The 12649-nt window shown below is 39.9% G+C and overlaps 1 protein-coding gene across 1 annotated transcript in view; it reads right to left on the bottom strand.

Annotated features, from left to right (window-relative positions):
• Positions 1-12649, bottom strand: part of Ryr2 (ryanodine receptor 2) — a 566260-nt gene that overhangs the window by 160931 nt on the left and 392680 nt on the right. Inside the window, exons 42-46 of the mRNA XM_075970222.1 lie at positions 10772-10886; positions 9012-9144; positions 6778-6881; positions 2837-2972; positions 1650-1836 (exon numbers count right to left, since the gene is read on the bottom strand). Of these exons, the coding sequence (XP_075826337.1) occupies positions 1650-1836; positions 2837-2972; positions 6778-6881; positions 9012-9144; positions 10772-10886 (675 nt within the window). The remainder of the gene's footprint in view (positions 1-1649; positions 1837-2836; positions 2973-6777; positions 6882-9011; positions 9145-10771; positions 10887-12649) is intronic.

The raw sequence follows: 12649 nt of genomic DNA, 5'->3' as shown, positions 1-12649 counted from the left end.
TGTATACATATATGCCATATATATGGATATATACAGTGTTTATTTCTAATAAGAGACAGCATATTAACAAAAGAAGTGGTGGAAAGACTATCGTGAAATAACTTTGAGTTTTTTTTTTAAGTAGCACTCAAATAGAGAAAGGGTAACCAAAGACATCATATATGATAACATATGTCAGATCCCATGTATAACTCGTTGGTCTAGAGTAACATTTAGAACTGTTACTTCATTTATTCACTTATCCTAAATCAATCGCTCTACTCTCATTCCATCACTCACAGATAATCTAGTCTGCTTCTTTCTCTACCTCCTCAAGATTTTCTTTCTGCAAACATTCCATTATCTTGATGATAAAATGCAACTATGAAGATATCCTTCCTTTTGGGTAGACTGAAGGAGGTGTCTTCAGCTGGACTCAACAGTCTATAGAGTAACAGTGAGTAGCCTTATATAGCCACCAGGGAGTTCTCAAGCTCTTGGGTGCACACTGACTAACATGGTCCTGGACTGAGCTCTCTGAATGTATTTCCCACTGTGAGATCAGCTAAGGATTGACTTAACCAAATGTCTCCAGCTAAACACATAAGTTCTGTACCTGTGGAAGGAATAAGGTTTCCTTACTTGCAAGTCTGTCCCCTCTGAGTCCAGGTTTTATCTTTACATATGCACTAGCAGTGTGAGTATTTGATCCCCTCAGAGGACATTCACCTTCCAAATTAAAAACTATAACAGTAAGGACACACATGACACATGCCCATCTGTGTTGTCTTAGGGCCCTACTAGAAACCAGCATCAATATCTTCTGCCACATTATCTGTCTCCTCCTCAGAATTATGCCTGCTTTCCTGGATGTTCCCATCATACTGACCTTGCTGAATCCCCATTCCCTTACCAAAGGTCTCTTTCTCTATCTGATAACATGGCTGCAGAAATGGCTCAGCAAGAAAGAGAACTTGCATCACAAGCATAAAGACCCCAGTTCAAATCACCAGGATTCACATAAAATGCCAGGCATGGTCAATGGTCATACATGCCTATAACCCAAGTGCTGGGGGAGGAGCAGGTTCAGGAAAATTGCTAGGGCTTGTGAGCTGCCAGCCAACTTCCTAATTCAATGAGTGACTCTGTCTCATAGAATAAGGTAAAAAGTTACAGAGCAGAACAAATAATACCTCCTTCTGGCCCCTATACAGAAGATATGTACACACACACACAAGCAAATTATCTCACTACCACTGGACCTGACTCCAGTTTCAGAGGCTTACCTCCCATCATCTATACTATGTGCTTATTGCTGACCTTTTCCCTGCCCTGTGGGCTGCATTATTCTAGAATAGATATAAATGTGGCCAACACCTTGTAGATGACAATATTATGTCCCAATGTCAAGTATATAAGCTTCTAAACTGTGTTATTTGCCTAGCTAGCCCTAAAATACCCACAAAATGCATCTCCTAAGTCCACACACTCTCTCCAGCTTACCTCTTGGTTCATTCAGCCTATTCCAACAGCCAACTCCATATCCTTTTTGTCTAAGACACTTAGTTTTCAGTGGCAGGTAGTAAACGATCATTAGCAGAATGTCAAATACAAGTGGTCAACCTTTTTGGGGTGATAGCATTTGCTGAGGGTGTGCATGGTATACCTACAGGGTTTTGCTGGATCCACTGGTTGGGGAGGGGCCATCTCTAGAAGGATCCTCGGCTATTTTTATGGCTTCTTCCATGGCTGAAAGGAGGCCATTGCCACCTTCCCCTCTCAAGGCAGGACCAAAGCACTCGGGCCTCCTGATGAGCAACCTCACCACGACGTTTGCATTCTCTTCCACACTCTCCCCTACAGTCAAAGGAGTAACGTAAACAAAATATAAGACTTCCAGGGACCATAAATATTTCTCATTTAAAGAAACAGGTATACCTTAGAAATACACTATATTAGTAAATTGGCTTTTAAATTACATTTATTTATGGGGGTTGGGAAATCAGTGCACACACCACGTGGAAGCCAGAGAACAGCTTGCATAAATGGTTTCCCTCTTTCTACCCTGTGGATTTCATGGGTTAAAGTCAAGAGGCCAGTCTTGGCAGCAAGCACACTTATCCACTGAGCCATGTCACCTGCCCATAAATTCAACACTCAACACACATCACAACTTTTTTATGCATTGTTATGGTCTGCATGTTGAAGGACCCTCAGAGACTTGCATGCCTGGACACTTGTCCCCACGAGGCACTGCTGTTTTGGGAGTCTTTAGAGGATGGTTGGGACCTGGGCCAAGCTGGCTATTATGGGCTGTCAGAGAGGGCCTTGAAGGGAATTTTACCTCCAGCTATATCATAGCTCTCACTCTTTATTTCCTGGTTGGTGTCACATATGGGAGAAGATACTGAAATCTCAACCCTTAAGACCTAATTGCAAAATATTCTAGAAGGTACATGCAGATTTCAAGTTAAACAATGAAATTATGATCCACATAAAATATGTAGTATGACTTATTGCTGTGAAAAGAAAACTATTAAATAAAATATACATTTTTCTATTCTCTTTCTTTATGAAAATGCCATGATGAACACTTATTTCCTTTTCATTTTTTAAACTAATTTTTATTTTTAATTAAGCATATATATATATATATATACATCTGGGTGCACATGAGAATGCAGATGCCCCATAAGGGGGTTACAGGGAGTTGTGGGCTGTCCAATATGGATGCTGGAAACTAGACCTGGGTCCTTTACAGGGGCAGGTAAGTGATCATAACCACTGAGCCATCTCTCTAGCCCCAGAACCATTATTTTCACACAGTTTTACGAGTCTTCAAATGGTTATGGCCTACCGTTACAGAAGACAGCAAATCTGAGAAAGTCAAGGTATCTCTCTCCTTCAACTGGATTCCACCCAATGTCAGGGTAACCTTTAGACACCAGCATCTGACAGCTCTGCAGCCCACAGCCGGCCAGATAACGAACTACCTACAAATAAATGATAAGCAAGAGGTTAGCATTCTCTTGGAAGTAACTTGAGCCTATACTAAGTCTAGAGAATGAGATTATCCAGGGGTTGTTTCAAACGCATGCATTTTATTTATTTCTGTGTATGAATGTGTACATGAGTGCAGGTGCCCAGAGAAGGTAGAAGGGAGCATTGGATCTCCTAGAGCTGGAGCTGTAGGCAGCTGTTAACTTAATGTGGGTGATGGGAACAGAATCTGAGTCCTCTAGAAGAGCAGCAATCACTCTTACCCACTGAGCCATTTCTCCAGCCCTAACAAATATATCCCTTTTTGCAATTCTCTTGAACATCGTGATAACTGACGTAAATTTTTTCTAGTTAAACTTTAGTTGTGAGACATACTGAAATAAAACTGATATGGGGTTCTCCTCTGTATGCTGTGAATACCATTGGTTAATAAAGAAACTGTCTTGGGCCTGTGCAGGGAATATAGGTAGGCAGGGAAAACTAAACTGAATGCTAGGAGAAAGAAGGGCGGAGTCAGAGAGAAGCCATGTAGCCCCGCTGGAGCAGGATGGAACTTTACCTATTAAGCCACAGCCCATGGTAATACTCAGTTTAATGGAGGTGGGCTAAATTAAGATGTAAGAATTAGCCAATAAGAAGCTAGAGCTAATGGGCCAAGCAGTGATTTAAATAATATGGTTTCTGTGTGATAATTTCGGGGCTGAGCAGCAGGGAACCAAAAAGCAGCATCCTCTACCACATAAAACAAAGTGTAGTCACCAAAATTATGAATGAATTCTATGAGAAAATAATGTTCTTGAATTCCATACCACACAACTCAAAAACATTGCATACAAAAGTCATAATAGCTGACATACTTCTGAATGTCTAATGACCTTTGGTCCAGGTAAAACCCACATGAGTGCATCCTCCCACAGCTCAGCCTGTAAAGAAGGGGACTGTGAAACTATCTGAATGCAGGAACACCTGTAAAGGCATCTTGGAGAGTAGTGATGCATTCATCCATTCAGTGCTGGGGCAGGTATGAGAAGGTACGTAAGTAGGGTACCCTAACTTAGAAGCAGATCTCTTCAGCTCTGATTAAACATGTCTCACTCACAGGGTACACTGTTTGGAGTATGTTATTTATGCTCCTCAAATCAGTGTCCATAAAAACTTAATATCTGACTATCTGCAATCCAAAAATCTAAAACCCCCAAAGCTGTGACATTCACAACATTTTTAGTGTTGACATGAAATCAGAAACAAAAAAGTCTATATCTGATTTCAGATGATGGGCCACATTCAAAAGGCAGGTACGCTAAAAACACAGACTCAAATATTTCATTATCTGTGCACACTAATTTTTTTGTAATCCAGAAAACACTAACAGTGAATCACGATGGCTTTCAAGCATTGTGAACAAGAGATACTCAGCCTGCCCACCAGAGTACTTTTCTGTGATGTTGAAATTAGCGCTTAAAAAATGCCTGCCTGGTTTATTTTTTAAGATACTTCATTTTGTAGGCATACTAACAGTGCATAACATTTCACGAAGGATTGGGCCATAAGAAATCCATCCCCAAAGAAGCCATATCCAATGGTGATAAAGGGTTGCAAGAATAACTTGACAAACAGAGTTCTATTCAGCTTAGAAACAAATTCTATAGCTAAAACTTCTATGTTCGTAGCATGGAGGGAAGCGATGCTCAAGAGAATGGTCAACTTAAGGTACAAATTCAATGTGGTCCGAAAGAAGCACATTTCTGAAAACACCTTATAACATTCCATCTTCCTTCCAGGGTACCCTGTGCCCTTTGTAGTCCCTTTCCCTGTATATCTAGCCCCAAATGAACTGCTTTCTTTCAGTACAAATTAGCATGTATTTTCACTAATATCCACACATGGAATTATGTGGCATGAACCTTACTATACCTGGCTTCTCTTGCGTGGTATAATGATATTGAGATTCAGTCACATTGTAGTAGAAGTTAATACTGAATTATTTTGTATTGTGAATAGCAATCCACTGCCCATGGATGGATAGTCCCCAGCTTCACTTAGCAATCTGTACAGTGGTGGGTGCTTTAGCTTGGACAATGACAGATTCCTTTCCATAGAGCCAATCTAGGAGTGTGAAGGCCACATGTACAGTTCCGTAGAAAGAGTGCATGTTTAAACTGATTGACTGGAGGCTTTTCAGAGTCATTATACAGCACTCATTCAACAGCTCCTTGGTGGAGGTATCCAGTTGCTCCACATTCTCCCGCTATATTTGGTATGATCAAGGGTTCAGATTTTAACTATTTTAAGGGGTTATACAAACAAAAAGATTTTAAGTGACACATAGGAGCAAAGTCTCCTCTGTGAGTCAGAGACATGAAACTTCATGATGCTGATCTGGCTGTCAGGGAACTGGGGAAGAGCTCACTGCCTTACACCTGTAACAGCAACACACAGCTATTCTCCAGTGCCAACATCCTCTCTGAAGCTGGGCAAGCATATGCAAAAATGCTGACATCACCAGTAGCAATATAAGTAGGGAGTGGATTTTAAGAACCACATAAATATAGCGATTTTTAACCTGCATGTGAGCTCCCTGACAGTGTCCACTGGTGATGGAACTCATATGTGATTGTGGTCCTCCAAGACCACAACCTCTAGAGATGCCACAAATGTCTTGTTTTGGGGAAGGTATATTGTATGATGCTTGCATCACAAAGATGCTATGGAACTGTATTTCTCAGAAAGTTTTCCTGTTAAATGTTATGTTATATGAATTGATACATTATATATGTATTCATATATATATATATTAGTGATCATATAAATAGAAAGCAAATGAAATCTATACTTACATACATATACAAGATATATGATATGCAAATAAACATACTTTCAATAAGATAAAATTAAGTCATAAAAATAATAGGAAGAGCTAAAGAAAGCAGGAATGACTTACAAGTTTAAACAGCAGGGCTTGGGAGATCTGATCACAAACATGACTTTGGAGTCATGATGAAAAGATATCTGGCGAAGGGCCACAGGTTAAGAGGGGTAAGGAAGGACTTAGCAGGGGGAGGGAATGGTGAGCACAAAAGCCCTGAAACAGGGACACATTCTGGCATGCTCATCTATAGTGAGATCTGTGCAGCTAGAACAAAGAGAAGGGACTGGACAGTGACAGAATATGCGGGTGGATGGCACTGGAGCGAACTTCTGTCTTTTACTTTTATATTGGGTGACACAGAAACCTTTGAACAGTCTGGAAAGAGGATGAGGAAATTCTTTTAAGGTGATCCATGTCTGTAAAGAAACAACAGACAGGGACTCTAGAGAAGGGACAAATGGCCACATGGAAGGCTTCTGTATACGTTGGAGAACATTTCACACACGCTGATCAATACGCATGCTTAGATATGCTTAGAACACCCAGCCTTGCAGTTTCACTGGCATCCTCATTGGAACATATAAATATCCTTAGGAAAATTAACTCCGTATTATTAAACAACAAGAGCAGGTTTCATGACAGACAAAACTGTACCTGTCACTGAAAGGTGATTCCTATTTCACAGAAAATTCTTGCGCTAAAGAGACAACCTCTCTTAAATTTCTTCATCTTCATCACACCCAGTATTACAGAATGGAGAACAGAATCAAGTAAAATATGTAAAATATAAGACATTTTACAGAACTATAATAAAACGCTATGCTATGATATAAATATCACTACAGCACAAGTGTTTATACTAAAGTAATCTTAAGACAACCACCCCAAAGCTACAGTTCACAGACACTCCAGGTGGGAGCATGGCTCACCTTCTCCAGATCTGGCTCCCGGAGAGCAAGAGCAAGTTCATTGTTGTCCATGACCGAAGCTGCAGCCACGTCCAGGGGAGTTGACCCTCTCATAGCTGGTGAAGCTAATTCAAATGAAAAGGAGATAATGCCTGGATTTTGCCGGAACTAAGAGCAGAGTGCAAGGAAACACACCCTTCCTACACTTAATACCTAAATGACATGTATATTTGGCTAGTCTGAATCAATGAGATATCTTTGACAACTGAAAAATATGTTATGTTTATTGTGATTTAAATAGGTACAGGCTGTGAAAGGACTCAGTTGTGTGAGTGAACATGCAAGACTTCAGAGCCTTAGCAGGTTTTGTGGTGAGAACACTTCAGACCTGCTGGGTGATTTTAAAAAAATATAGCGTACTGTTAACTGCAGCAACTACTTGTTTGGGTGTTTGGGGGTTATGCTCATTAAAATGACTGTAAACTAGACAGTATAAAAAAATTCTCTCAGGTGGCAAACTTCTTGGCATGTCTGTGAATGTGATTTTAGGTTGGATTAATTGAATGGGGAGACCCACCCTAAATATGGATGGCACCATTCCATGATGGAGGGTTTGGACTGAAGAGAAAAGGATAAAGACAGCTGAGTGCAGCCGGCAGCCACCTTTCTGTCTGCTTCCCAGCCTCTACCACATCAGAGAGTGGCACTGCCGCCATCCCTTCCCCACAAGAACACTTTGGAACCTGAAAGTGTGAGTCAGAATAACCTCTTCCTTTTCTTAATTTGCATTTTGTCATATAGTAATCACAATGGTGAGAAAAATAAACCGATATGCCTGCTATCTAAGTCTACACTGGTAGACTTGACTTAGTATCTAAGTCTACATTGGTAGACTTGACTTAGTATCTACGTCTACATTGGGGTGCAGGTGATACAGGATCTCATACCATAGCCCAGGCTGACCTAGAACTCACTGTGTTGTCCAGGTTGATCTCAAACTCATGATGATCTTCTTGCTTCAGTTGCCTGACCACTGGGATTTCAGACATGAGCCACCACAAATGGTAAAGTTTTATAACCTTTGACTGCTATGTCCCCAGTCTAGTTCTCTCGGGGCCTGGTAAGTACAGTTCCACTGTCTCCTTCCATGGACTCTGTGTTTTCAGATTCACATAGAGTTTACATGGGGCACCACCTCACTGTGTACAACCCTTGATTTAATGTATTTGCAGGACATCTGCTGCCAAAATTAATGACATTTCCATCTGATTGTGCACTGTGATTATAAACCGCATTTTCCTTACCTGTTTATTTACACTGGGACTAGTTTTATATCCTGACTATTGAGGAAATACTCCCCTGAGTATGGGAGCAAAGACATGTCTTAACTCACTGACTGTCCTTTCTGTGGGCACTTACACTGAAGTCAAATTGGTGCATCATATTTTAATTGCATTTTTAAATTTATATTATATTTATATATTTGTGTGTATGCATGCATACACAGACTAGCACGCCCATGTCATGGTGCACATGTGGAATACAGAGGACAACTTCTGAGAGTTAGTTCTCTCCATCCACCAAATGGGTCCAGAGATAGAACTCTCGGGTCATCAGGCTTGGTGGCAAGTGTCTTTATCCAATGAACCATCTTGTAAACCTGGTAATTCTACTTTTAACTTTTCATAGAATCTTCATACTGTTTTCCATAGTGGCTAGAACAATTATGATTTCCAGCATAAGTATTCTGGTATTCCATTTCCCTGCACCCTTGTTAACAGTTAACATTAAAAACACCAATTCTAGCAGGTGTGAGGTGGTAGCTCACTGTGGTTCTAATTTGGACTTGACTGAGGATTAGTGACACTGAACACTTCTTCATTCATCCAATGGCCATTTCAATCTCTCTCTCTCTCTCTCTCTCTCTCTCTCCCATATCCTCTGTTTGTATATTGACATTTAAATTTAATATACATCTTATTTCTAATATTTATCATATTTATATTTATGTATGTGTTTATGTGCAAGTGTGCACATGTGCATGAGTAAGGGTGTCTGTGGAGGCCAGAAGAAGACATTAGGTCTCTTGGAGCTGTAGTTACGAGCAGCTGTGAGCCACCTAATATGGGTTTTAGGAGCAGAACACCAGTCCTCTGCAGGAGCAGCAAGTGCTCTTCACCACCAAGTCATCTCTCCAACTCCTACACAGCTTATTTTTCCTTTAAAGATTAAATTAATATCATACAATAACTTACCAAGACCAACGCTGCTGTTTTCCAGTAAATAACTGAGATGATCAAACATGGCTTTCTGATTCTGCCTACTAATACGACAGAAGTAACAGAGAAAACGGCAACAGTTGGCCACCATCTTGGGGAAGGTGATCTCCTATAAAAAGAGTATATAGTTAGTTGCTGAAACAAATGATAAGATTGAGCTCAGTAGGTGAGGCCACCATGACACTATTAACCCATACACACCCATGAGAACCAAGCTCAGATACTGAGAATCTTCAAACATGTAGCCTGTGATTTACTCAGTCCTTGAGATACTAAACATCAACCTTGACACTGTCTAAAAAACCCAGCCTGCATCCCTGATTGTATCTTCAATCAGCCCGAAACTTACAGGTAGCTTGAGCCTGGCTAAGAAGTCAAACTTACAGAGACACACCTTGTGCCTACCTGGGAAACTACATAATCCCTCTGATTCTGTTTCAGAAAATTCAGAAAATATGGATGTTGAGAACTAAAGAACTGAAGGGGAAGATACACTACAGAAAGTTTAGAACTTGGAGTCTCGCAATGGGATATTTTTTTTTTATCAGCATCAATTATTGCTGTTGTGAACATTCCAGGACTCCACAGCTTCCCTGTTCTAGATACCACTTCCCTGCTGGCCAGAAAGGTCATCTAGTCAGCATTGACACAAGACTCCTACCTTACTCTACATGCTTCTTCATGAACGCAATACACTGTGAAGGTCTTTGTTTGCCTATACATGGGGCATGGAAAACCTAGGTTTACGTATATTGTAAAGACTACATGGTGTGATTTAAATTTCAACATGACTTTTACATGTCAAGTTATCAAACTGTGCTGGTTTATATGAAATGATAGAGCTCCTTGCTATGTTCTTCTAAACATCCTGTTGTTGTGGACTTTATTGTAAATTATAAATACTTAAAAGTTAACTTTGGGTTCTCCTTATTTAGCTTCTCTACCCAAAGTTAACTTTTAATTATTTATAATTTACAATAAAGTCCACAACAACAGGATGCACGCACTGGCTTTGTGGGAGCCTAGGCAGTTTGGATGCTCAACTTACTAGACCTGGATGGAGGTGGGGGTTCCTTGGACTTCCCACAGGACAGGGAGCCCTGATTGCTTTTCGGGCTGGGGGGAGACTTAATTGGGGGAGGGGGGGGGAAATGGGAGGCGGTGGTGGGGAAGAGACAGAAATCTTTAATAAATAAATAAATTTAAAAAAAAAAGAAAAAAAAGTTAACTTTGGGGTCTTACCACAAACCCAGTCCAGAACAATCCTGCCCAAGCACTGATTTGACTCAAAAATTCAGTGTATCCAACTGCTGTCTGAATGCCAGCAATGGCTGAGTCTGAAGTACAGGTGTATGCCTTGTACTTACAATGGGATGTGACTTAATTATAAAATCTGATATGCCCTTTTTAAGTTGCTGAATATCCTTGAATTAGACTCTCTTGGGAGACAACAAATGACCAAGCACAGGGTAGGAATTTCTTTTTCGATATTAAGGAAAATTCAAATAGCTAACTACAACCCTTAGATTCAAGGATGTGTGTGTGTGTGTGTCTGTATGTGTGAGGGGGGGGGGAGGAAGGGAGGGAGGGAGGAAGGGAGGAAGGGAGAGAGAGAATATCAGTGTTCCTTAAACACCACTCAGCTAGAGAAATAACCATTCTGCTAGTTCTCTGCCAACCATGCACTACAGAAGGCTGCAGCAAACATGACCCCTGAAGTTGAGACTTTAGTTTACCTTGGACTCCCCACCTCCAAGGACGTTCACCATGACTTCCATCACTGTTTCATGCATTCCAAGGGCCCTCATGAGATTGGGGTGCTGGTAAAACACTTTATTATTCATGATATCCCTAGAAAGAACAGGAGAGGCAGCAGTAAAGCAGAGTTCAGAATAAAGGGCACAAAGGCAGTTATCTGAGATCCTGATACATCTTTAGAAATTATTTTTGTGCCTGCAAACAAAATTGTGATGATGACCATCATAAATATTACTGAGCACAATCTAGCCTTCTCCTAAATAGTCATAGTTGCACCAAAGTGATATGCAAACTACCTGTTCTTCTCGATGATATGGCATGTCCTAGCAATTATTTCTAATTTTGTGGATATCCAAATTTATTTGTATTGAAGAAATAATCAGAATTATACCACGTTTATATGAAGATTCTTTAGAAAATTGTTGGGCTCTCTGCTTTACTTGTATCTGTTATTTTTAGTGCTATATCCCATGGTTTCACACATAATTACAATGGTGTTATTTTCTGCTATATTTTACTATACTTCTACATATAGTCAAAACTATAACATGCCTGATAACAATGCTTAGTCTCTGAGAGAAACTGGAGGCATGTAAAGTTAGGAGTACAGTCTTCACCCTGGATTTGATGACAATATAAATAAATTGCAGCAGATGGAATGTAGAACAATTCAATATCATTTCTGTCTTAAAAATTACATTGTGTTATTTCCAAGGCTCTTCAGGCTGTACCTGAAGCAGCATATAAAAAGAGTTCTGTTGACATCGATTTCAGCATCAATCAGTCAATACAAGAGTCCTTCACAGGCAACATTTTCTTGTCCAAGTTAAAGTAATAATATGTCAACAGGATTTCTCTCTCACACGCTCTCTCTGTCTCTCTGTCTCTGTCTCTCTCTCTCTCTCTCTCTCTCTCTCTCTCTCTTTCTCTCTCTCTCACACACACACACACACATACACACACACACACACACACAAACAAACCCTGAAATCTCTCAGTTCTTTCACTATATTACTCACAAAATATTTGGTGATTATATATCTGTGTATATATATAACATTATATATTATATGTCCATATTATATATCGATATTATCTATATCTATACAGATAATATATATACTATATATAGCACTGTAATATATTAGCATATAAAATATATATAATATATAATAAAATCATATAATATATATAATATCTGTTTTTGAACTTATTCTATTAACATACAATTTTCAGTATGTAACCATTATGGTAAAAGTGAAATATAATTTTCTAGTCCATTTCTATAAATTTAAATATTAATATGCTCATGAGTATTGTTCTATGGGATGAAGAGTGTGTGTGTATGTGTGTGTGACAACAATGACATCTTTTTTTTAAAAGATTTCTGCCTCCTCCCCGCCACGGCCTCCCATTTCCCTCCCCCTCCCCCAATCAAGTCCCCCTCCCTCATCAGTCCAAAGAGCAATCAGGGTTCCCTGCACTGAGGGAAGTCCAAGGACCAATTCTTCTGGATTGTGTTTCAGTTTCATACAAGAGAAAGTTTTTAATTTTTTCCTTCATTATGTGGATATGCGTGGGTGCCGGCATCTCTGGAGGCTAGAAAAGGACCTCAGATACCTGGAGTTACAGGCAATTGTGAGCTGCCAGCTGTTGGAGCTGGGAACCCAACTTGAGTCCTATATAAGAGCAGCAAACACATGCAACCACGAAGACATCCCTCTAACCCCAATGTTAGTTATTTCTTTGCATTCTGTTCTATTCATGCAGCCATGACAGTTTTAGCTATACTTTCCCTAATATTTACCTGATTATAATCTGTTTTTGTTTGAGATATGATCTCATTGCATAGACCA

This window comes from Microtus pennsylvanicus, chromosome 4, assembly GCF_037038515.1.
Source record: "Microtus pennsylvanicus isolate mMicPen1 chromosome 4, mMicPen1.hap1, whole genome shotgun sequence".
NCBI classification, from domain to species: Eukaryota; Metazoa; Chordata; class Mammalia; order Rodentia; family Cricetidae; genus Microtus; species Microtus pennsylvanicus.
This window is presented reverse-complemented; position numbering and strand designations above follow the sequence as displayed.